Raw genomic sequence first — 27,598 nt, 5'->3', positions numbered from 1 at the left:
TGAAGTTTTTAAATTAAAGTCTTGAAAACAAAATTTATTTCCTTACTCATTTTTTTTTTGCTGAGTGAGTGGTGGTGAACAATGAAGCATTTTGGCCAGAATCTCACTACTGTGTAACAACCTCTGGAACAAGCACATTTGTAGTCCACAGAAACAAATGTAGGGGCTGGTCTACACTGGGGGGGATCGATCTAAGATACGCTATTCGCGTAGCTGAAGTCGAAGTATCTTAGTTCGACTTACCTGGCCGTCCTCACGGAGGCAAGTCGACCGCCGCAGCTCCCCCATCGACTCCGCTTACTCCTCCTGCTGAGGTGGAGTACGGGCGTCGATTCGGGGATCGATTTATCATGTCTAGATGAGATGCGATAAATCGATCCCCGATAGATCGATTACTACCCGCCGATCCGGCGGGTAGTGTAGACGTGGCCTAGGACTCAATCCTGCAAATACTTACTGTTTGCTGTAGTACTTACTACCATTACTACTCACAATAGACAGCACTATAGCCAGTAGTCAATGTTTGGAAGGAATGGTCCTTTAATATATGCCTGTATTCTTGCTGGGAATGGCCCACCTACACACATATTTTTCCCTTTCTCTACACCTGTATGTGTGTAGCACAATGCACAGTTGTCATTGCTGTCTTCATGGGTACATGATTGTGCACAGACCATCCATGAACCTTATTATGAGACCTCATCTTTGTGTCACAACTGCCTGCATAGAAGTGCCTCGACTTTGAAAGGAGTCAGAATGTAATTCAATAGAAGCTGTGCACTTCAATCTAGGCCAGAATTTTCCCCTTAATAAATTGTCATAACTCACTGTTAATTGCAAAGATTTGAGTGTTGTAATAGGCTGAAGCTATTACCTGGAGGATTGGGAGAACTCAAGGTACATATTCATTCTGGACTGAAAAAAAAAATCTTGGAAACTGACTCTTTATTTGGCAACGTTTATTGTATGAAGCTTTCTACATCTCTAGATTTTTATCAAACAGAAGTTTGCAATTGTTATAGAAACATGTGGCAACATTTGATGGTAAATTTTAATGCATTTTCTACTCCTGTAACACACCTGAAAGGAAGCCAAGAGCTCTTTTTCCTTTACATTATAGTGAAACCTAAACTAGTCTGACTGACTATAAATGGTTACTGTTTGCCTCGGCTCCTACCTGTATCAGATTCAGACTAAGGAATCTTAGGGAAGAAATTACATGGGATAAAATGGATATTTCTAAATTACAAGCCTGCAATTCCAGTTGTTCAGTATATTAGTTTTCTGTCTCACCAAAGAATTCCGTAGAGAAAATTGTGGGATCTGACAACAAAGGATCAAAAACATTTACTTTCATGAGCCAAATGCTTCTTGTTTAGATTATAATGGAGAAAGAAAATGCAGATCAAGATCAGTTATATTTTATTAATGAATTTAACAATGGTAGGTTACCAAGGGTGTGATGCTTGACTTTAGTCTCTGCTTTAAAATTTACGCAATTACATTGAAACCACTGTCACACAGTTTTTAGTTTTTTAAAACTTTAGATTCTGTAAGTTTCTTTCTTTCTTTTTTTAAGTTATAATATTAAAAACTGAGGGGGAAACAGGCATTGTCCCTGCCATAACTGTTCAGTGAGAGAAGACTTCAGTCTCTAGGATTGCCAACCCACCTTCCTTCACGAGCACTAAAAATTGTTTGCATTGCTACACTGGTAGATATTAAGGGCACAAATGTGGACTGCAACATGTCCTTGCAAATGGCTAAGTGGTCTTAAGGTATCCCCTTACTCCTCTGCATGAGCTACCCATGTCTAATAGCAGTGTTGGGGGGAGAGCAACATATGCAGGGCTCATACTCCCCACACTTCCAAGCAAATGGATGAAAGAGGGTGGGCATGGGCAGAACCTGGACTTCACTCCTCTAAAGTGCCAATTAGCACAGCATAGAGGAGGAAATAATCTGTGCGAGGTATAAAGCAGATTACTTTCCCTCTGGTGCAAGGGGATAACTAGGAACTAGTTTGTGATCCCTAGTCTTCAAACATGTGTTGCCTCCTTAAATCAGGGCTTATGGCAAAGCCACAACTGGCTCTAACTAGGCAAATTCATTTTTAAGAGATACACCCCAGAACAGTAACCAGTGAGTTAAAGGGAAATTGATTGCACCTGGTTCACAAAGAGCCAGGCCTAATTTTCAAGCATCACAGCTCCCATTGCCTGTAATGCTCAGCACCTCTGAATATCAGGCCATTGGGCCTAACTTTTGAGTTTATAAGTGCATGATGTATCCTTCTGCTTCTGGGGTAGTACCACAGAGAGGCAAATCACCCCCTGTGCATGTTTTTCCTGTGTAGCAGCCAAGAGTTGGAACATTTTGTTCTCTTGAAGAGGAGTGGTCCATCTGTGCAGAATCTGTGTGTCTCCACATGCCACACAGTACATCCCCCAACCTCAAAGAGCCACAGACTCATGATATCCATGACTGCAGTTGTCCTCTTATTACTCATCAGTGACAGGGCAGGATTCACCGTGGAGTGGCAGAACCAATGTAAATTAATGTTAAACAGAGCAGTTGGCAACCCAACTCCATACCATCTCTTACTCTACTACTTCCTACACAGGACTGCTCTCCCCATACAGAACCCACACAAGATTAGGGGAAAAGAAAAATTTTCTTAACTAAACTCCTGGGGACAGGCACCATCCTCTATTTTTCTAAAGCATCACACTCTGCTGCCACTCAGCAAATAATCAATAACAACTTGAAACAAGCCGGCAGACCTTTCACTCCAAATTCCTAGGTTCTATTGTACCTTTTCATAACACAGGATGAGTTGGAATACAGGATAAGAATACAGTACAGTATAAAGCCCCATGTCTAACAATAGCGGATCTGATTCTCCTCTCACACTGGTATAACTCCACTGATTTCCACTGGGTAGTTTCCGGTTTATACCAGTGTTAGTACATAAATTAGCTAGTAAGTCTGTGACCCTATAATATTAGCTGAAATAGCACAGAAGTGTCTTCAGCCTCAGTTTAACTAAGACCACAAGAGTTCACCAGATATTCACTAAAGATGAAAAGCTCCTAAAATCACGAATAAGAGGAAATGTTTATATGATTTTTCCCTGAATAAAAATCATACTCCTATTCCTTATTCTTAATTGATGAAGTTATTCTTCATGTAGCTATGACGCAGACTGCTGCAGCTTTCCTATTGTGCCTGCAGCACTGCCAATGCGAAGCACTCAAAAATCATGAGCCAGGTTCCAAAAAATCATGGATACATAGCAAAATAAATCTGGGGTCTCTTTACTTGCCTTCTCAGCAGCCATGAGGGCTGGAAACTTACTTTTAAAAAAAATTGTAAGCTAAGATTTTCATGTGATTACATGACTCTGAAAATACCAAATAATGTGAGATCCATGATAAAACTGTGAGTGTTAGCATCACCAAGCCCAACAACGTTCACGTCCTCAACGTTCCATGCAATATGTGAGCACAGGCCCAACACTGTCCTAACAATCTGGCGTGTTTAAATGCGATTTAGCTCTTATTAGATAAGGAGTGATATTGACCAATGATCTTCAAAGACCATAAAACTCATCCTACTTTCAGTAGGCCCCAGGCTGAACGTGGTTTCGTTTATATAAAATTAGCACTTTATCTTTTCATTCCATTATTCAATACTCATTCAATGTGGTACGTTATAAGAAATGTGTGTTGCCTGATCTATTGATTGTGTATTGATTACTTTCGAATCCCCAAATGACAAATTAGTACTCTGAGGTTTGGCAGGTTCCAGCTCCAAGATCAAGCCCAGAGTTATTAGAAATACAATTAAATTGGAAACCTCAATATACATGGATGCAACACTCAGACTTGGGGAAAAGCTTTTGACTTTGCAATAGTCTTATTAACACAATTAGTAAATACAGAAGTTCCGATCCAAACAAGAATATAACAGTCATGCATTATTAACTTTATGTCCAGTGTCATACACATACTCTCCCAATTCCCGTGGAGACAGGTGGTGGTCCATTAGGGTTCTATCCTATCTCTGGCATGGCAAGCGATCCAGTGGTCGAGTCTCAATGGTCTAGTCCAGTGGTTCTCAAACTTTTTTTTTTCGCGGACCACTTAGAAATTTCTGAGGGTCTCGGCGGACCACTTAATGATCTTTCCAAATGTTGTTTGTACCATTAGCTAACTATTGTAAAGCACTTTGGATAAAAGCACTATATAAAAAACCCCTTAATAATAAACATTTTTTGTTCTACAAATAAAAGCACACAACTCATATTTTAATATCGGTAGTCTTACCTTTCTAATGCGATGGATGCATCCTCTCTCCCCCCGCTGCGGCACCCCTGAGCTGGGGCTGGGAAGGAGTGGAGTCTCTCCCTCTCTCCCCCACCGCGGCAGTCCCCAAGTTGGGGCTGCGAAGGAGCGGGGTCTCTCCCTCTCTCCCCCGCTGCGGCATCCCTGAGCTGGGGCTGGGAAGGAGTGGAGTCTCTCCCTCTCTCCCCCACCGCGGCAGTCCAAAAGTTGGGGCTGCAAAGGAACGGGGTCTCTCCCTCTCTCCCCCACTGTGGCACCCCTGAGCTGGGGCTGGGAAGGAGTGGGGTCTCTCCTTCTCTACCCCGCCGCAGCAGTCCCCAAGCTGGGGCTGGGAAGGAGGGGGATCTCTCCCTCTCTCCCCCACTGTGGCAGCCCCTGAGCTGGGGCTGGGAAGGAGCGGGGTCTCTCCCTCTCTCCCACGCCTTGGCAGCCCCCGAGCTGGGGCTCGGAAGGAGGGGGGTCTCTCCCTCTCTCCCCCACCGCGGCAGTCCCTGAGCTGGGGCTGGGAACGAGGGGGTATCTCCCCCACCAGAGCAGTCACAGAGCTGAGGCTGGGAAGGAGGGCCGTCTCTCCACGGCAGCCACAGCCCTAGAACTGGGGAAAGTTGCCTCTTTCTCTGGCTGCTGCAGCCCTGCACGTCCCAAATTCCCCCAACCACCTCTTCTCACCCCACTGCCCCCTCCCACCTACCTCCTGTTCCCCCCAAGGCCACCACCTCACCTTACATGTGCGTCTTCTCCAGGTTCCAGGCACCTAATTAATGGAGCCATACCTGCACTAATTAGATGGGTGGCCCTTCATTCTCTTGTGTGTGGCCGCCTAGGCGCGCACATTAGAGGGATCTATCCGCTGATCACCTGAATGGAGCTCATGGACCACAGTTTGAGAACCTCCGGTCTAGGCTGTAGTTAGCCCTATTACAGGATCTGACGCCTGCCATGAATATTCATAATGTTGAGCCTCCTTTGCCCCTAATTAATTTCCTCTCCCTCATATTGTTGGGGTGTCCTTATTCTACAGGTTTGCATATTAATTATCTTAACTTTATTAGCATATACATCTATTCGTTACTATAGCAATCCTGCTGTTAAGCATCCGCTGATGTTCCTATCCTACAATACTGAAACTGGCATCAACTAACTTTTTGCAGGTACCTATCAGCACTTTATACAAAATTTCAGCAGAACTGTTTATTGCAAAATTATATCTTATACCAATTTATAACTTAGGGGTACTGACGGTCAGCTTATTTATGCTTATAGCCCTAACTTCCTTATGCTAAGTGTTTACACTAATGTCTTACAGGTTTGGGCCTGGAGGCTTCTTACATTACTGCCTTACACATATATCTTATCTTTTTACTTAAAAGCTAACTTTAAACTAGTAAATTAACCCATAAGCTAAGTCCTAGGCTACATGTGTAAGGAGTAAAGCATTTTCCAAACCATGATTTAAAGTGAGCCATAACTATCTAAAGTTGAAGGAACTTCCTCCCAAGAGATGCATTCAACCTCATCGAAAAAGCAACCTATGTTACTTGTATATGCTCATTATTTTCACTCTTTTCATTGTCCCAGATTTGGAATAATAATTTCCAATAACTGTGTCCTTAAGAAGAAAGTTCTCAGATATTATGAAACAGGATTTGGGGACCTGGAAATGTTTAGCCACTTAACATAAGTTAGTTCTACTCATTTCTTATTTAAATACACTCATACATAATGAACCCCAGAGCTGCAGCATCCTAAATAAGATACATTATATATTAGCAAAGATAAATGACTTATGAAAGCTAAATTAACATATCTATAGCAAATATATTACCACTGTATAATATGGGACATAAAGGTTTGCATGTGCATCATTAGCTTTGCTATAATAAATGATGCACTGAATGTGATGTATAATACAGTAAAGAAAACACAGCTGTTTGTTTCTGTTGAGAAGTGCATAGGTGCCCTGCACCTGAGAGTGCAAACACTTAATAACCCCTCAACAGTGAGGCTGTGGTGCTTATAACAGCTATTGCTGATAACCATTATCTATGGATAATTAACCATGTCAGGACACCGAGGTCCTTACATGAGGTCCTCATAATTCCCCACTAAGGGAGAGACAGTATAAAATTATTATAATATATTACTAATATTTAACAATAAGACCATATCATTTGTGTTTTATTAATGGAAGCTGTATGTTATGGCTGGGTTTAAATTATTATTGGTTTCTCTCTGTGCATTTTACACAGTGTTTTACAAAACCTAGCTCTTTACTGCTAAACAAAGTGACAAGCCAAAATCAAGCACAGTATGTAAAGAGAACACATTTTCATTTGTTAATACATTATTCATGTTCATGCACATTTTTAATATATTATTAACACATTTGTCTAGCATTTGCTTTTTGAAAAGCAAATTTAGAGAGAGGGGAAAAAAGTAATTCCAAAATAAAACTTCTTTTTCACTCCCCCCAAACAATGCAAATCAACACATTTTGAACTCTGGAAGCCCTCATATTTCTATTCCAAGCACTTTGTTCATTTTTAAAATCAGCCAATAAAAGAAAATATTTTAATCACTCAATAAAAAGGCTTTTTGACATGTGAAGACAAAAGCCTCAGGACATTTATTAAGAGACTTCCTACTGTGCTGGGCTTTGTTGTATCTCGTAATTAAAATCACACCTGAGCGGGACCATCTGTGAGAGTGTATTAAGTTTCTTATAAAACATGAAAATTCTTTTATTTTTTCATGCAAACGCCAATAAATCTTGTACATACTTTTGTGTGAAACAGAAAATAATATGCTTAAATAAAGCTAAGGCTTTGACTTAAAAAGCGAGCCAATTAAAAATTAAAGGTGAATTCTCTTTTAGGATTCATAATTGATGGCACCTAATGACACTTACGCGTATTTAAATCACAATTTGTAATTACAAAAAAATTTAAATAAAAAGAATACGAATCTTTTTCTTCATAATGTTTCTGACAATTTGTGGTTTTCTTAAAGTTTCCTTTTATCAGATGAAGAGAGAGAAAAAAAGTGAGAATTCCTGGATTAATATTTTTCATTTAAATGACAGCTGAGGGCACTCAGCAAGGGGTGATCAGCATCTTTCAGGATCAACCTCTACATTGATGGAAACAATTATGTTACGATTATAAAAGTGTTTAAAACTTTGAGTCATTATTTTAAATTTTGAGAGGAAATCATTATGTATTTCATAAACAAAGACAGGATATTATAAAAAGTGCAACAGTTACATGAATTCCAAATAGATACAGAGCAGGATTCTATATAGAAATACTCAATGAGAAAGCAGATCTCTAAACGTAACCCTGGTCTGTGAAGCATATAGGTGCCTATGCACCTATGTATTTTGCCGCCCCAAGCACAGCAGTCAGGCGGCTTTCGGTGGCATGCCTGTGGGCGGTCCGCTGGTCACGCGGATTCAGCAGCATGCCTGCGGGAGGTCCGCCAGTCCCGCGCTTTCAGCGTCCCCGCCGCCGAATTGCCGCCGAAACCGCGGGACCTCCCGCAGGCATGCCGCTGAAGGCAGCCTGACTGCCGCCCTCACAGCGACCGGCAGGCCGCCCCCCACGGTTTGCTGCCCCAGGCACGCGCTTGGTGCGCTGGTGCCTGAAGCCGCCCCTGCCTATGCAGCAATGTACTTTAAGCACACGTTTTTAAAGCATGTGCTTAGGTCAGCGGTTCTCAAACTTCATTGCACCGCAACCCCCTTCTGACAACAAAAATTACTACACAACCCCATGAGGGGGGACGAAAGCCTGAGCCCTGCTGCCCCGGCTGGGAGGGATGGGGGCAGAGCCGAAGCCCAAGGTCTTCAGCTCTGGGCAGGGGGCCTGTAACCTGATACCCACCGCCCAAGGGCTGAAGCCGAAGCCTGAGCCCTGCTACCAAGGTGGTGGGGCTCAGGGTTTGGCTTCAGCTCCGGGCCCCAGCAAGCCTAACACCAGTCCTGGTGACCCTATTAAAACAGGGTCATGACCCACTTTGGGGTCCCGACCCACAGTTTGAGAACCGTTGGCTTAGATCCCATTGACTGAAAGTCCATTGACAATGGGACCTAAGAATATGCTTAAGGTTAGGCACATGCTTAGCTGAACTGGGGCCTTAAGCACATGTGTAACTTAAGTACATAAGTAGTGCCATTGACGTTATTGCAAGGTATGTTCCTTCAATAGGACCATTTATCAGCTTAAAGGTACTCATGTGCCTAAGTGCATTGTTGGACTGTGGCCTAGGTGTGTAATGAAGTTCTTGTTCCTTGACCATATAACATGAATCATGCAAATACAATTACATGAAATGTATGTGGTCTGAACAATCCTATTGAAGAAAAATTTTAAACTTCTGACTCAAGACCAATTGTAAAATGGCTCTCTTGCAAAAGGCCCATTTATCAGAAATTGGCCATGAAACATTGAAAAGGGGCTAAGTGCGACAAATTTATTTTTCATCTCACTATAGTAAAGAAAAAAAAGGTTTGGCAGTACTGGCAAACAAAAATAATCCCCAAATGTCTCCCATACTAGAGTCTGACAAAGGAAAAACTAGTATGATAAGAGGTTAATGGCAGGGACAAGAAATAACTATGCAATTTGATCTGCATTGACAGACTTCTGTGTTCATTCAGAGCCTTGACAACTTCCAAATTCCACATGTACATATAGGTACTCATATATGGATTAGAGTTTATGATTAATTCATGTTCCAAATAAGAAAACCAAAAGTTAAAGCCACCATGCGATGTTTAATTTTCGGTGCTGGAAACAAACTAACACCACAGTGATTTTTTTTTAAAGAAGAATACTCAGGCTTTAATGTTTATTTGTGGCAATAATATAATAAAGTACATTTATGCATAGGCACTTATGTGCTTCATGGGGTTACATTTAGAGATCTGCTTTCTCATCGAGAATTTCTATAAAGAATCCTGCTCTGTAGCTATTTGGAATTCATGTAACTGTTGCACTTTTTATAATTTTTTGTTTTTGAAATATATTATGTTTTCCTCTCAAAACTTTGATTTAAGTGATTTCAGTATTTGTATATATTTGTTTTACAAATTTTTTTTTTAATATTTACATATTTCTGTACCTAGTAGATTTCAATTGCACTGGGAAAATGCATACTTTCATATACATACTATTTAAAAAATGTCTTCCTTTATGCAAAGAAAAATGTCTGATCGGGTTTGTTTTACAAACTGCATATTCATAAATAAGAGCTTCTAACTCTAAATAAATTGCATTTTCCCAAAAGTGTTTTGACCTATTACTGATCCTACCTTAAAAATTCATTTTCTTCCTGAGTTGTTGACCCAACAGAATACAATGACTCCTTTGGTGCAGTTTTGTTCTATCATGTCAATCCAGCTGCATCCAAAAAAAAACCCCAAAACCCAACAGCCAAAACTCTAAAATTTCCAGTCATTTTTTTTAAACTCTTCAAGTGTGACAGCAGATTTCTATGGCAGCCACTTTTTAGGCTCTCCTCCTCCCCTCCCCTTTTTAAAGTAACTTTAATATGTTTTCCCAAATGACCTATGGCTTCATAATATCAGTAGTTCAATCACTTTCCAAGTTATAGTTTTTCTTTTGAAGTTGGCCTCAGGCTATACAGTGCAGGGAAACAAAAGCACTTTATTCTGGTAAGGTTTTCTTTTTCAGTTGTATAAAACAATTTTTTTATATTTAAAAGAAATACTTCTGTGCTGATAGTTTTGCATGCCCAGTTCAGTCAGAAAAGACTTTTTCCAACCAAATCTCTCTCTCCTGAAACAGTATTAAAATGGAAGTCTGAGAGACCCTCATATTGACAATTTGAAAGACATTTACTGAGGCCTTATTCTGGTCTCTGTTACACTAAATTAAATCAACGGTAACTTTATTGAAGTCAGTGGAGTTACACTGATGTAAAACCAATGTATGTGAGAAAAGAATCAAGCCTCTAGGATTCATTAACACTTTTTTCATATAAATCAATATACCTACCTCTTTGAAGCATGCAATCATAGAATCATAGAATATCAGGGTTGGAAGGGACCTCAGGAGGTCATCTAGTCCAACCCCCTGCTCAAAGCAGGACCAATCCCCAATTAAATCATCCCAGCCACAGCTTTGTCAAGCCCGGCCTTAAAAAAGCCTCTAAGGAAGGAGATTCCACCACTTCCCTAGGTAACCCATTCCAGTGTTTCACCACACTCCTAGTGAAAAAGTTTATCCTAATATCCAACCTAAACCTCCCCCACTGCAACTTGAGACCATTACTCCCTGTTCTGTCATCTGGTACCACTGAGAACAGTCTAGCTCCATCCTCTTTGGATCCCCCTTTCAGGTAGTTGAAAGCAGCTATCAAATCCCACCTCATTCTTCTCTTCTGCAGACTAAATAATCCCAGTTCCCTCAGCCTCTCCTCATAAGTCATGTGCTCCAGCCCCCTAATCATTTTTGTTGCCCTCTGATGGACTCTTTCCAATTTTTCCACATCCTTCTTGTAGTGCGGGGCCCAAAACTGGACACAGTACTCCAGATGAGGCCTCACCAATGTCAAATAGAGGGGAATGATCACGTCCCTCGATCTGCTGGCAATGCTCCTACTCATACAGCCCAAAATGCCGTTAGCAACAAGGGCACACTGTCGACTCATATCCAGCTTCTCGTCCACTGTAATCCCCAGGTCCTTTTCTGTAGAACTACTGCCTAGCCACTCGGTCCCTAGTCTGTAGCAGTGCCTGGGATTCTTCCATTCTAAGTGCAGGACTCTGCACTTGTCCTTGTTGAACCTCATCAGATTTCTTTTGGCCCAATCCTCTAATTTGTCTAGTCAGGCATGCCTTGCCCTTGGTGAATCCATGGTGACTGTTCCTGATCACTTTCCTCTCCTCTAAGTGCTTCAAAATCTGATCAGTCCTTCTGAAACTAGTACTGGACTCCAGCAATCTTAAAAATTACTGCTCTATCCCCAACCTTCTCTTCCTAAGAAAACTCATCGAAAAATTAGTGACAACCATACTTTAACAACTGCTAATCAATGCAGACATCCTTAATCCTTCTCAACCAGAATGCAGACTGAGCCACGACATTGGGACCATTTTGGTGACACTGATGGATGATCTTCATACGGTTATGGTCAGAAGTCAACCTTCAGTTGAGAGACAAGGTGGATGAGGTAATATCTTTTATTGGACCAACTTCTGTTGGTGAGAGAGAGAAGCTTTCAAGCCACAGAAGATGGTCCAATAAAACCTATTATCTCACCCACATTGTCTCTCTGATGTCCTGGGACTGATATGGCTACAACTACACTGCAAACTTTAGTTGGTCACACAAGGTGTTACATATAGGAGCCCGGCAGGGTGGAGCAATGTAGCACTAAATGGTATACACCAAAAATAAATAACTCTTTCTTCCTTCCCTTTACCTCCTCCCCCGCCCCTGGGAGCAAAGAAAGGAGAAAGCAAGGGAGGAATTGTGTCTCTGAGGCACAATGCTTCTGGGGCAGGATGATGCAGTTTGCATATCACACCTGCTCAAAGCTGTCCCTGAAGGCATAATCTAGCCCTGAATAACAAAGATAGATAAGATTCAATGTTCCGGTTCCTTAAAATGGTTGAAATTTAGGAGTCTATTCTCTTCTCAAGAGAAGAACATGCCTCAGGGTATGTCTATACATACAGCAGTGCAGCTATACTGATACAACTGCACCACTGCAGTTCACGTGGTGAAGATGTTTTATGCCGATGAGGGGGAGGGAGGGAGAGAGAGAGAGAGAGAGACTCTTCCATTGGCATTAAAAAAACACCAATGCGAGCAGCAGAAGCTCTGTCGGCGGCAGAAGCTCTCCCACTGACATAGCACGGTGCACACGAGTGCTTATGTCGGTGTAACTCAGGGGGATAGAATATTCACAACCCTGAGCAACATAAGTTTTGCCAACATAGGCTATATCTATGCTACAGGCTAAGTGTCCCATATTTGGAGGGGAAATGGACCTCTAAATGTGTCAAAGACACATTTCCTGGAATTTCCAGGGGGAAAAAGAAAGTGACAATGAATCTATGGTAGCACCTCACTAATGCACTTTTCAATAATTTCTACATGCAGATGCCTCCTTTCCCCCACTTTGCAAAGGTTTAAAGGCAGAGTGCTTATAAACTAAGGTCTCACATACCAAAACTTCATTATTTTGAAAAGTTTGCTCTGGGACATTATAAATTATCAAAAATCATTAAAATTGAATTACAGCTGTTAAAACAAATGAACAAACTGCATGTTGTGATGCATTGTCCTTGCCGATTTTTATTATTGTGCCTTTTCTCCTTAAGTCAGTTCACAACATTTATTAATTCTCAATGGCCCTGTGTATTTGCATCCGCAGCACCTCTGACTGTATGTGGAATTGCACAAGCACCAACTTTCAGTGTTCATTCATCTGCCCTCCCAGCTGTAGGCAACAGGGGGAGATACCAGTGACTAAATATGGGATGCTTTTAATGGTATGAAAGTGCAGAGAAAACTGCGCCATCAGAAAACCTGACTTGTAGTTAATAAAGACAAATGCTTAGGGGCACTCCCAAAGCGTGAAAGCTTTCAATACTAACTCATGATCCAGAATTTCAAAGGAAGAGCCATCAGCAATAAAAGGGCATTTACAGTAACTATACAAATATGCTTAATGAAAGTCTCATCTAGTTGTGAGCACTTTGTCTTTTTTTTTGTTTTTTGTTTTTTTGAAGCCCCCAAGGGTTTGAACAGAGTTTGCAATTCTTGTGAGAGAAAAATTAAACAAACACACACTTCATAAAAATAATCCCAATATAAAAACATGCTTATGTAATGCCAAACTTTCATACAAATTACTTAGCAATTAAATCTCACCTCATCAAATTATGTATGTGAAATAAAAAGGAACAGATGTGCTCCTCCAAACCAACCCCTTCCTACAAGTAAATTAACAATCATTTTACAACCCAGTGAGTTACTGGGTGTGTGCGTATGGTGCTAATCATTCCCCCACACTCCCCACCACCACCACAGCCCCAACATAACACTGAGTTATTTATAGAGTTATCTATCTCAGACTTTGCAGATGATGCCTAACATCATGACAACAGTGAAGAGAAAAGGTCTCCGTACCTGCCTAACTAAAACAAGTTTCTGTAAAGTAATGAATAGAGACAGCTTGGGGACCATCCACCTGCACTGCCTGCCTTTTACTGCCTGCAAAGCGAAACCACAAGGGATTGGCAGAAGGTACTTGTCTGACAGGGCCAGGACAGCCTTTCTCCTCAGTGACAGTCTGGGCCTAGCGTCTTAAACCTGACCCACCATAATTCCTTCACAATGCAGCAGCAAGGCAGCTGACAGTAGCAGCTGCACCTCCTAAGCGAGATGGATGGAATTTTCATAACTAGTTCCCCAAGTTACATTTTACCTTCAAGATAATTTATGAGCTGCTCTGGAGCCTTGAAGAGACAATATGCTTGCCATAAAATTAACTGTAACAGTCTTGTAGGTTATAATTAACACTGGGAGGGTAGCACCAACTGGATGAAACACATGGCATAATTGATGGTGAAACTGGAAATTAAGGAAGCTAACAATATCATTACTGTGCACATCACTTTAGTGAAACCTATTCTTTCCGGGCGTTAATTACACTCTCCTTCTAATGTACACATTGTGATGTGGAGTGGATGAGTGTCACAGCTAGGAGGAGGTAGATTTGCTGGCAAGGCCACCTTGCACCTGGGCTGATGTATATATTGTTTTCTGCCTGGAAGAGAGATATACATGTCAAAGCAGCAGCAGCACCTGAACATCTGGCAGTATGACCACTGTAGCTTAGAGATAGATGATTGCTCAAGCCTCATAGAATTTTTTATTTTCTCTGTAAGCAGTATCCTTTTTCCTGTAGGAAAAAAAATCCTCCCTGAAATTTCACTTAATGGCACACATTATTAATTTAAATGACTTGCATGACTAAGAACATTTTAACTTTACTTTTACATTGCCACAAGTTAGCAGTGAATTAAGATTTTCCACTAGTGTATTATCCTCCAGGTTTATTACATTAGCCTTTAGAAACACAGTAGAGTGATCTTTTTAGCATCTTGTCTGTCAAGGGGATACTGAACAGACGTAGAGATGCTAGTGAGCTAATTAATCAGAAATAATTTCATAAGCTGCTGCCGTCTTTGAAAAGGATAACATGCCATTCATCCACCCATACCTAATACTCCACTCTCTAACCAAGACGGAAGGAACCATTAATGCAATGTATTTATTTGAATCTCTCTCAAATTATTCTAATGTAACTCCTTTTTTTTTTGTCCCTAGACAAGATATTGGACAATGTTCAGATAAATGATGAAACAGTGTCACCTACAGGCAAGCAAAGCTATTAATAACCCAACTCCCATTCTCTCACTTTGCAACTGACAGCTGAATTTAGGCTTCATCTATAAGCTGGGAAAATACATTGAAGGGGAAATGTCTAAGATACACTTGGGACGCCCTAATATAAAATAAAATTACTGTTCTTCGTGTGTGGCAAATCGTCTGCTAAGATAAACACTGTATACAGTGAGTGATTAATCCATTATAGACTGGACAAATTGTTAACCTTTCATCCCCAGGGCATCTCCTCAAATCAACCTTGACCATGATGGTCAAAAATCATTCTTATTAAAGGATCTGAAAACTCTAGAAAGACACATTTTGGCCTTCTAAGATATATAAATATATCCCCAGTATCAGACAAAAAAAAACCCACAACTCATAACCTTTATTAAAATTCTGCTGAGGGTGCAATTAGTAGAGAGTAAAACACCTTACTTATTTACCACAAATCAAGATTGATCGTATTAGTGGAAAACTAAAGATTGGTGAATACAGAAAAAAAACCTGTGAATATTTCTTTTTATTTTAAAAGAAAATTCTTTTTACTGCATTTGTGTCACACTTTTCTGTTAACTTGCCACAGATATTCTAGCAAATTAATTTACTGGCAGGAATGTTTGCAGAAACAGCAAATTTTAAGCAAATGTTGGAAAATTCCAAAAAGTACATTCTGAATTCATAATCACACATTCATGCGAGAACCCAATTCTAAATAGTCACTCTCATCCAACCAGGAAGCAGATACATATTAAATGAGTTGTGTGTTCGATCAAAACTAACCAATATGGTTTCAGCTTCAGATACATAATTGCAATGACCTGTTCATAAACAACCTGCGGACCAAGAATTCTCCATAATTATTTACCAAATAATTTCAGATAGTGAATAAATCTGAGAAGATAGCAATCTGCTCAAAGACAATTTGCAGAGAAAGAGGTGAAACTAATATAATGAATTATTTGTTCTGTTTTATTCACGACATATTTTGGGCCAAATTCTAACATCAGTTACACCAACCTTACAAATGTAACTGATGAAAAAAAATGGCCAGTCTTTCAATGAGTCTGGTATACCCTCTCAGTATCAGGTTCAAAAGCTCTCAAAACTCTCTCTCTGAAAGCAGGCTACTTTCTCTCTTTCCCTCTCTCCTTCCAAGCTCTCACCACCTCTGCTTTTAATTGTCTAACACAGGGGTCGGCAACGTTTGGCACACGGCTCGCCAGGGTAAGCAACCTAGCGGGCCGGGCCAGTTTTATTTACCTGCTGACGCAGCAGGTTCGGCCGATCGCGGCCCCCACTGGCCGCGGTTCGCCATCCTGGGCCAATGGGGGCGGCGGGAAGCTGCGGCCAGCACATCCCTCGGCCCGCGCCGCTTCTCGCCGCCCCCATTGGCCCGGGACGGTGAACCGCGGCTAGTGGGGGCCACAATCGGCTGAACCTGCTGCGTCAGCAGGTAAATAAAACTGGCCCGGCCTGCCAGGGTGCTTACCCTGGCGAGCCGCGTGCCAAACGTTGCCGACCCCTGGTCTAACACTTTCCCCTAACTTCTTTTTCTATACTCTGCATATTCACTGCCTTTATCTTCTAAGAAATTATTTTTGGTCCATCTCCAACTGCCTGTGTTTATGATTTTGCAATTATTTTTCTAGATGACACCAAAGCCAGTCATTAATATTCTTTAATAAGCTTCTTGCCCATGCATTATTTCTGCTTCATCACCAACCCACGTTAGGTAATTCATAGTATACTCAGTATGGTACTATGAAACATTTCAGTGGTATTGCAACTCATGAGCATATTTGTTAGTAATTCAAAGGTATTGCTTTCCTTCTAAAGGTTTCCTTTTGTAGGCGTAGATCCCAAGAAGTTTCAGTGGGTTACAAAGTATTTTTCTTTCTACTACCACCTTATAATCCCTAAACTGTTTTCTCATTCATGGTCTATAGACATTCCCTACATGTCATTAGGACCATGGATATGAAAACAATACAGTTTATGTAAGAGGCCCCTTAGTCCTTATCTTTTTAAACAACATATCTAACCATAAACTTCACAAATGTTAGAAAGATGCCATCTTTGCAGCTACAGGGACTATACAATAGACTATATTTCTAAACATTTCTTTCCAGTTCGTCTCATTCCCCTTGGCCTGAGACCCAGCCTCTGGTCTCCAGACAAAAGTTGCTTCCCTTCCTGTCCACTATTGCTGACATGGTCCTGCAATCTGTAACATGGCTATCACCAGTATATATGTGATAAATGTGTATATCTGCACATATTTATACACACACATATTTTTAAATACATGTAAAAGCTCGTTATGAAGACGACTACAGAGGGATGTCCTCTCTTCATATGGAAGGTACAGAGCAGGCAATGGGTCCCCCACTCATTGGAAAAATAACTTGTCACAACCCTGGCCTGGAGAAACCACTTCTCCTGTTGAGGACATATTGTTCTGTTGCTATGTCGATTTGATTTTTGGTTTCTCTGAAAACATCAGCAAGGGTATAAATTAGTGTCTGTTGTGATAGTGGCATTAAATACACACTTGCCTACTAGGACTGAAGAACCAATGCATTTTCTATAAGCCATCAAACAGCAATCCAAAAGGAATAACATTTTGGCACTACCAACCTGATCCACAATTGAACTAGTGACTGGAGATGAAAGGCTTTGTGTTTCATTATTAATTCCCAACATCATCAAGTCCCATATATGTGATGAAAATTTAGTAACACACAAGATTGACAGTATCCAAGACTTAAGTCCTGTACTTGTACCTGTTCACTTATATCTTTTGCAATGGTGAGAATAGCACAGAATTTGGCTGACTGCATTTAATTTCCCCATGTTATCCCACAATTTTTCCATATTAACATTATATGCTGATTTTATAACCCAGATCCTCAAAGTTCAAATAGTTTTATACTACATAGAGCTAAATTTAATACAATGATAACTGTAATAACATTAACAATAAAGTCCCCATAGGATAAGGCATCAGTTCTTGGAAAGAAAAGGTAGTTCCATCTCTAGCCTCATTTAATCCCAAACTTCTATTTTTAGTTTCAGTTTGTACTAAATTTGTGAGCTGGTTTTATGGAGATATTTGGTTCTGAGGCATAAAGGACACTCTGCTAAGGGCATAGGAAAATAAGAAACCTCAATGGATGGTTTAAAAATAAACCTATGACATTCTTTCATTCACTGGGCCAATCATTCCACATCCCTAGCTCAAAACGCCAGTTCTTTAGCTGGAGAGCCACAGAGCAATAGACAACAGTTCCATATACACACGCACACTCCTGCTTTTCGCCTCCTCCTTGGCCTCCTCCTTGGCCTCTGGCAGACACCATTGTCTGTAGCAAGAAGGATGACAGCTGATGCTAATGCCACTTTGTGGTTCAGCTGTCAGATGATGTAGCTAACACTCTGTCTCCACAGATTATAAATTGGTCAGCTCTGTGATATACTTGATCTCCACCATCCTGCAGCCTGAAAACCCCATAATTTCTGTTCCCTGAATTCAGATCTGCAAGTGGGTAGTGAGTAAACTGTTGCCAAATCGCTTCCTTGCATTGCAATCATGAAATCTTATATAAATAAGGAACAGTCACTAGTGCTGACTTTAAAGCCTTGTCCAGATTAATTGAATTCAGACCAACGTATAATATTATAATATTTTATTAACAGGCAATTATAGGTACTTTTCCATCAGAAAATGAGCATTAAGCGCACTCCAGAAAACTGCAGCAATTTCAACAAATTCTCTGTTAGGCAAAAAGTTGGCTGTCTGAATCACCAACACTGCTTTTTGGCTTGGACACTTTAATCATACTGTAATGAGGGCTAAAATCTGTGTCACTTGCCAAGCAATTGGATCTGTCTTTGAAGACCTGGCAGACACACATAAAGCGGGTATGAAATCAAACGAAAAGTGTCAACTAAGATTTCTATATGACTATATGATTTCTGTCTAAATTTGGGGTATTATCACTGTCAATGCTACTCATGAGCTTCTAAATTCTAAAATTGAAATAAAGTGATCAAGTGGCTTCAGAGCAAACAATCTGTACAGTTTGTTGTAATGAAAGAGCCTGCAAGGCTCATAAAAAACAGAGTAAGTAACTGGGACTCAAGTTTTGTGACAAACTTTTACAATAGACATCCCTAAAATGCCATACAACGTGAGTCCTCTCAATGGATTTTATACTGAATCTATAAGGTCCTTTGCACCAACTGAAGTTTTTCATGAATTGATTGCATCACGAGGCAGAATGCAGGGTTATTTGTAAATATCCACAGCTTTTAGATGCAAAGTCTTTTCAAGGTTAGAGGGTCAAGATAGTTTCAAAGAAAAAAAATCATGGCTGTTAAACAGCAGTATTTAATCAAGCATCATTTCCATTGTTCTTTAGAGTACTGGCATCTACTGATACCAAGCCTGGCTGGTTCAAAGGCTTTTGAATAGAAGAAACACAGGTGAAAGACTAAAGCAGAAAACAGGAAGGGTCAGAAGAAGCAAAAGAGCTGGCAATAACCAACCGAAGAGATGGCAAAGGTCACCAAGGACAGATGACCCTCAAACACAACATGAAGAGGACTGACACCTTCACTGAGGTCTCAGAGTTTTGTACATCCATTTAAAGGCTGTAAGTTTGGACTTTCAATCTGCTTTACAGAGTTTTCATGATGTATGTACAATATGCACTGCCAGCGTCCATACCACAAAATACCTTTGCCTTAAAATAAGCGATATTAAGAAAACTATGCTTTCCACAAGTTTGCTTTCTGATACATAGTGGAGACTTGAAAGTCTTGCTTCTTTTTAATAAAAAATAAGTCAAGTCTGCTCTTCCTTTACTTTTCTTGGAGATTTGTTAGCCACAGTATCCAAAATGGTGAATATGACTTGTCCTTGTGTACACTTGCAGGTAGCACTTCTTCAGCAGCAGTTCAACAGCTCCTGATGCTAACATACATTGTCAGCCCTGGATTATTTTTGTAGTATAGAGAAGCCTATTGGGGATGTCAGAGATGTGCAGAATGAGCTCTCAATTTAAAAAGTAGGAGTGCTGAATTCCTATAAAGAGAGATTTTCTCCTACCTGTGTTAGTTAAACAGGCATTAATGAAAACAAACAAAAACTAAGAGTTTTAAATAATCTGAAAACAAATCTCCCCTGTACTCAATCAGTTTTGTGTCTTTGGTACTTGAGATCTATCCATCTTGGATATTTAAATAGCTCCTATTACTGTATCTGAGCAACTCACAATATTTAATACATTTATTCTCACATCATACCTGTGAGGTACAGGAATGTTATTTTAATTTTACAGATGGGAAACTAAGGCTGGGAGAAACTAAGGGCCAGATATTTGAGATAGGCGCCTATGTGCTTTTGAAATTCCCATGCAGCATCTTTAGGCACATAAACATCTTTCAAAATGTGTTCTGGTTCTAAGTGATTTGCCCAAAATCACACAGGAAGTCTGTGGCAAAAGAGGGATTCCCTGGGACTCCCAAGGCCCAGGCTAACCAGTGGACCGTATTTCAGGGTTTGAATCTTTAGATCCACAATACAGGCCTCTACCACTTGAGCGAACAGAGTAAGTACTAGTTCTCTGTCCTTCCAGAGGGTCTTCCTGGGTAGACAAGTTCTGAAATTCTAATGTAAAAAAGACGCAGGAAAAAAAGAAAACCTTTAGGACCTTCTTCATATGTCATGAACCAACAAAATAAGCCAAATCTTCCCACTCATCCCTCAGCCTCTTTGGATGGTCACTGTCAACATAGACAACACTTCTTGAATGTCAGCTTTACATTATTATTTTTAGTACTGTAATACTTATGAGGCCCAGTCATGGACCAGGAATCCCTTTGTGCTAGATGCTGTACAAACATAGAACAAAAGACAGGCTCTGCCCCAAAGAGTTTATGATCTAAGTATTTCTATTAATCTAAATATTTCTGATGTCACTAATGCAGAATGATAAACAGTCAGGTAACTCCAGTGTAGTGTGAAGTAAATTTGTTTCAAATTAATGGCATGCCTTGAAAGAAAGAAAGTAAGTAGAGTTATGATGATTCTTATTTAACATTTGCATGTAGTGCCATAGGCATTGACTAGCCAGTCAAGTGGGACCATTTCTAGAAACCCAAATTCTTCAGTTTCCTGTTGTGACAAGCATGGAAAGCAAAGGTGAGGGGGGGAGGAACCATTTTTCAGACTCAGGCCAGCTGTATGACAACTAGTGTCTGGTAATAGTCTCTTCTGAGATCTCATCTCGGGCAAACGTCATCAGCTGATAGTGACCTTACTGTTCGGTCTATTCATTGACCAAGAACATTGCTTGATGCAAGGTCAGTAGCTAATAATGACTATACGATTCATAAATTAATCATGAGTGAGGCCTCCAAATGTGCTTTTAAAACCAAGATCTGGGTGAATAATTTGGCTTGCCCTTTTTTAGCTCAGCTCTGTCGGTGCTGAGGCAGGACCGGTATGTAATACCCTTACTTCAGCTGTAGGTAGTGCCCAATTTCAAAATCACATTCACTCTTGTTTGAGAAGTTAGAATATGGTTAAAATGGCAAAAGTTGCAGTGTACAGCACTTCAGAATTCCAGTCTGAGCTAACTGAGTTTTTGACCCACCTGGTGTTGGAGACACCCAGACTTATTGTTCTGGGTGAATTTAGTGTTTGAGCACACAGTAGCTCTTCTGGGTTGGCCTGGAATTTTATGGATGCCTTGAAAACCAAGGACCTACATAAAAAGCCTTCAGGCTCTACACAAAAACTTGGATCATATTTTTGGGTGGGATTTGGTGGTTAATAGGGGGTAAAAATAATACCTCTGTCACAGTCAGACCATCACATCCCTCATATTGGCATCCAGGCTCACTACTGATCCTTTGGGAGTGGAGGACCTATTTCACTGGTGCATCCATGGAGATGAGCAGACCCAAATGGGGTTCAGATTTCTCTATTATGGAACACTATACATCCAGTTGCCAATTCTCTCAGTAACCTCATAGGACATTATGATAATCTTTGTTCTTGACTATTGATATGATTACCATGAATCTCTACTTTCTTTCTAATTTTTGGCCTGTCTTATTTACTCTGATTCCAGTTGTAATGTGGGAAAGTCAATGGGTTGCCTGTGCGATGAACTCAAATTTCTCAAGGCTTGTAAAATTAAGCAGGGAGGTAAAGTAATGAACAATGGAGGGCTCTGATATGAGGGGAAATATAAAAAATGGGAAAATGAGGATGCTCTTCTAACTTAAGAGAAACTCTTCCATCTTTAGACTTTTAAGCTGAAAGATGAGGTAAAATCACATGTTCACTTGGACAGGTCAAAAAAGGGATGAGTCAAAGGGGGTCAAAAAGATATGAGCAGTTGAAGATAAAAGTGATGGGTCTTAACAGGATAGGAGAGAGTGGCCCATGGTTTGGAATAAGATAAATGAGAATAACAAGGAAGAAAGAACTTTGCTTAGCAGAAAGAACTAGATAATGAGCTACATGGAAGAACAGGCCAAAGCAAAACCCAAAGTGAACCCATATATATATGAAGTATATAATCAGAGATGAGTGAAAAAATGAGAGGGAGCAACTTTTCCAAGTACTTTACTAAGTCATACAAATTAGAGATAGGGTGTGAGTGTCAGGATCAAGAAAGTTTTTTGTTTGTATTTGCTTTTTGAGGAGCTATACTGACAAATTTAGTAGAAATGGGAGGATAGTGGAAGTCAAAAAACTTATTTGCAATAGTTGCATAACAAAAACCTTATACTATCTAAAAGGTGTGTTTGTGTGTAAAGTAACAAATGTAAAGATACTCTTATACAGAGACCTGTCTACCAAATGTTAGTTGTATTATCGGTCTCATAAAATGGATTTTCTCATTGTATTGTATTGTCCTAAAAAATGAATCAGGTGCAGTTCTTGGATTGTACTTTTTCCGCCTTTGGTCTCACTTTTCAAATGATAATTTCTTCCATGGTCACCATTAAATCTTAATCTATTCCAGCTCTCCGCATGGGTCAATGATTCTATATGTACTGTGGTTATTTTAAAATGTTCCCCCTTTTTTTTTTTTTTTTTTTAACGAGGGAGAGAGAGAGAGAACGCAAGTGCTGTCTAGAGCCAGATGGGTAACTTCACACTTCATTTATCAAACCCAATACATTAGACTCTGCCCTCTCTTGCCCACTATGCAGTTAAACATCCATATAATTTAGTAATAATTTTCATTATCACATGGTGACCCCAAAAAACCTCCACTGGTTTGCATGGTCAGTTCAAAATTCACAGCTGTTCTCTTTAGCCTCTGCTCACTACAGTAGATGCTAAGGTTCCGCCTGCTTTATTAGCTGAAGACTGACCTTTTGTAAACTGAGGTCAAGAAGGGGTCAGTTCAAAGGGCTTGAGCAGCTCTTTAACAGCTATAACAACCTGTCCATCAGACACTATCAAGCAGTATAAACAAGTATGAGCCTTTAGAAACTCTGGGTCATTTCTGTTAACACTTAGAGCACATTCACATAGTCCCACCTGAGATATTTTGGATCATTACCACTCAATATAGATTAATTTGCATCCCTGAAAGCCCTGTTTGGATAGCATTGTCTAGGGGTTACCAGTATGCAAAATGGCAGGTCATAATACTCAGTGTACTACTGTGTGATCTGAACAGTTGTGCTGTAACACAAACACATTGTGTAATTTCAGCCAGTCATTATGCAGAAATGCTGGCATAACTAAAAGCAAAATCCACAGGGACATGATTTGTCTGATTAAGACAGAAATTCATGTTAGTGAAATTCTGATACTTCTGTGAGGAAGACTCACAGGCACAATCACCTTAGAGCTGTGTTACTGTTCCATACTTTTTGTTTTTGTTTTTTTTTAATTAAGGTATCAGTGCCACAAGTGAACCTGCTGAAACAACAGAATGGCTACATTATTCTAAGAGCACAGTAAAGTTTTTGCCAGCTACTCTCTTAGTTGACCTAAATTTCTTCAAGTTGTACTGTTCATAATGTGCTCTCTAATGTGCAATGTAAGGTAATTAGAGTCATCTGTATTTAACTTCCAGAGGAAAAAAAAAATCTATTATCTAATCTAGTTGATCCCCTGATAGCCTGCTGAAAGTAAAATACTGTAGCCTATTGCCTGCCCTTTGACAAGTGCTAATTATTTCCTGTCCAAGCACATTTTTCTCATGTAATTCCAAAGTACACAATAGACTGATCTCTAAAACACGGGCAGCACTGCTAGCAATGCGGCGGATGTTTTATAACTTTCACCACCGCATGCTTGATGACTGCCATAGTCAGTGCTTCATTCCAGACATCTAGCTGAAGCTTTGATGAGGTAAAGTGAGGTGTATGGTAACAGTCTGTTTATGTAGATCATATGGATGAGACTCTTAGATAGGTCACTGGCATGGGAAACATCAAATGGAAAAAAAGGATTATGGTTATTTAATACTCAAGGGACACTTTCTTTCTGAACTTTCAAGACACCATGCTCTTGAAATTTTCTTTCAGGTGTTTAGTTTTAAGGAGGCCTGCACTTTGTCTGCTTCTAAGCTTTCCCACCACCATCCCCCAAAGTACTTTAGCATTTTTGTGTCAGAGACTAGACTTTGTCTGCCACATCAGTGCTGGCTCCAGCTTCTGATTAAATTGTTAGTAGTAAGCAAAGGCCAGAAACAATGTAACCAGAGTCCTTTCAAAACAAGTCATTTTTTGTCATGATCCCTGATGATTTGGTATATTAGAAAATTATTGTTAAACTAAATGGACCCTAAGAAGACATGTCAGTCATCACAACGCTTTATTCTTTCCCTGTCTCTAGAAAGCCCACTATTTGGTTTAACATATGAAGAGTGTAGTGCTCCAGGTGAAGAAAAGCCCTTAGAGATCTCTCCAGCTAATGACATCCCCCTCCTCCAACTCATTTGGTTTAATTTAATAAGACAAATGATGCAGCATGAGAGACTTTAAAAAACATCCAGGAGATTCTTTGGAAAGCAGGAAACTAAATGGAGAAGTGAGTGACATAACATGAGGAAATTGCAAACTACTCTAAGATAGGTATTTTTCATTCTGAGACTTCATCTGATTAATATCATAATGCCTAGCCCCCTACCCACTAGAAGAAACCTTACTAGACAAGGTCGCTAATTTGTTCAAATAATTGTTACTTTATTGTAGTGTTTAATCCCTGGAGTTTTTGGAGTGTTTCAAGAGCCCATACAGTACAGCAATATTGAGAACAGCAAATCCAATCAAACATCAGGTGCAGCAGCCTCTAATGACTTTTTGAAATAACTGAGGTCAAGTCTACAGAACTTTCAGTCATATGAAGCACTATATTAAGGGTACAACAGAATTCTCCTAACTGGCACACACACCACTGGAAACAAATTCATGCCAATGAAGCAATTACCCTGAATACCACAAGTGTCACAATAATACATACATTAGGCCAAAGTTTGGTCTTACATGCAAATGCAGGACTCCTATTGATTTTAATGGGAGCTGTGTGCACATATCAAAGGGAAGAATTTGGCCCACTTTTGCAGTAGATGTTTGTATTTATTTAATCGATTGTCTTAAAAACAAGAAAAAACAAGAGATGCATACATCTGCAGCTTTTAGCTATAGAGCTAAGAAGCGTAAAGTAAAATTGACTCATTTAGTAGCCATTACCGGCGCAGGAAAGTGGAATGAAGAAAGCAAGGTGGCACGCAGTGGAAATTTACTCTAGTAAACACCAAATCACATCTGCTATAAACAGGTTTTCCAACAAGAACAGGCATGGCATTTCAAACAGGCTAAGAATATCATTTATCGATAGTCACTGAAATGCATCCCACTGAATATGTTCCTGGGCGTTTATCACAGTTAAAGGAACACTGTCAACTACAAATTTAGACAATTAAAAAAAATGTGTTAAAAGTAGTTTCAGTTACTGAATGCATCATGGAACCTCCTTACCCATTTTTGTCATTTAGCTGAATCAGTAAAACTGCCTATACACAAAGTGTTGCCACATGCAAAAAACAAGCCATCTGAAGGGGAAAAAATAGAGGATTCTCCTCAGCTTTTTTCAGCTATTGACTGTAATCCTGTAAACACACTTGTCCATGTGGAGTCCCACAGATGTTATCTGGATTCTGTGTGGTTGTAAGCATCAGCACCGACATATCTAAAGGCTGAGTTTGTACCATAGTACTGTTCTGTTCAGGCTCTTATACTGAGCCTATCACAACCATGAGACATTAGCAGGTATTATTTGTAACAATAGTAGGGAAAACCTTTTTCGACAAAGTGTGATTAAATTGACAGTATCCTTTAAACGGGCATGCTGTTTATCAGGGTATCAATTGAATAGATTGCTGTATCCACATAGTAATACAACATCACACTGTTAAATTAACTGTGAAATCATATATAGTAACGTTTGACTATTTAATTCACACAGAAATGTAATTGGAAAAGCAAACAGTAAAACTCTTTTTTAAAAAGACTTGCCCAGCTGTTTTTTTCCCTATGTGCATCTTTATGAGAATGGTTGATCATGTGTTTTTTTTATTTCAAGGTCTCACTATATTTTCATTTTCCTTAGGGCTCTCACCTTGCTGTCCATTCTTTGCGTAGCTCCTGTCGCTCAGTAAGAAGTGGCAAGAAGCAGCTGATGATTTCATTCCTTTGTTCCATGATTTGTTCCCCTTTTCCAACTTCACCGAGCACCAGGCTTGTCTTAAAGGGAAAAAAAAACATAAAAAATTATAATCCAAAAAAGCATAAAATTAATAAAAAGCCCATAAGCAAATAAGGACAGTAAATCAATGGGTTTTTTTATTACAGTTGCACTGCTGACAAATCAATACAGTAAATGATGGTCAAAAATGGCCACCATATATTTGGTATTTAATCAATGTACATGGCACATAAGGTAAACCTTAAAGCTTCATTGCCTTAAGTAACACACCAAGATATTGTGCATTCTAGCTCTCATTTTCTCAAGACATAATTCCTTTTCTTTTGTGCTTTCTTGTATAAATAATCATTAGAAGTTATTTTCCTAATGCAATTTTTTTCTTTAATGTTTGCAGAGTAACACTGAATTTTTTTTTTCCTGACTCCTGGTTCAATCTATCTGTACTATACCTCTGTACAGAGAATTTCTATTGTTAGTGCTACTCTTATTTTTTCCCCTTTTTCTCTTTTCTGTTTCAAGGAAGTAAACAATCAAACAATTTTTTTTCCAGTTTCTGAAATGAATTACATACAATTAGAAAGTGTAAATGCAATGAACTTCAGTCATCCTTCGACCAAGATAAACATTCATCCCCAGAGATCATATTACACTTCAGTTTGTAAGCTATGAATACACGACAGTGTTTTCTTCTTCATTGCCACATTTATTCACTATAACCTTAACCAAGACCTGGTCTACTCTGCCATACAACAAACTCAAATTCCACGCAGTTCCACAGCAAAAACCCTCAAATCCATGGGAAACTTAAATTACTGATTTTTCAAAATACATTACTCAGTCCCAGCACAGGACCCCAGCTCTTGGAGTCATGTGATTACATCAGATTGTAAACTTTCATTTAAAAAATAAATTCTAGCTCTTATGGCAATAGAGTTAAGTTTGAAAACACAACGCGGAGTGTAACCAAAGCAGTGATATCTGGCTGAGAGAACTTGACACAATAACTTTAAGGAGGTAAACTGACTCATTCAGCTCAAAACCACCTTTGCTTCTCCCTTTCTTCCGTTGCAATGGGAGGA

The 27,598-nt window shown here is 39.8% G+C and overlaps 1 protein-coding gene across 1 annotated transcript in view; it reads right to left on the bottom strand.

The window, feature by feature from the left end:
- Positions 1 to 27,598, bottom strand: part of FTO (FTO alpha-ketoglutarate dependent dioxygenase) — a 345,022-nt gene that overhangs the window by 152,919 nt on the left and 164,505 nt on the right. Inside the window, exon 8 of the mRNA XM_065416387.1 lies at positions 26,433 to 26,557. Coding sequence (XP_065272459.1) covers positions 26,433 to 26,557 — 125 coding nt within the window. The remainder of the gene's footprint in view (positions 1 to 26,432; positions 26,558 to 27,598) is intronic.

The sequence above is a fragment of the Emys orbicularis genome, chromosome 14, assembly GCF_028017835.1.
Source record: "Emys orbicularis isolate rEmyOrb1 chromosome 14, rEmyOrb1.hap1, whole genome shotgun sequence".
NCBI classification, from domain to species: Eukaryota; Metazoa; Chordata; order Testudines; family Emydidae; genus Emys; species Emys orbicularis.
The sequence above is the reverse complement of the archived record's forward strand: the minus strand, read 5'-3'. Positions and strand labels throughout refer to the sequence as shown.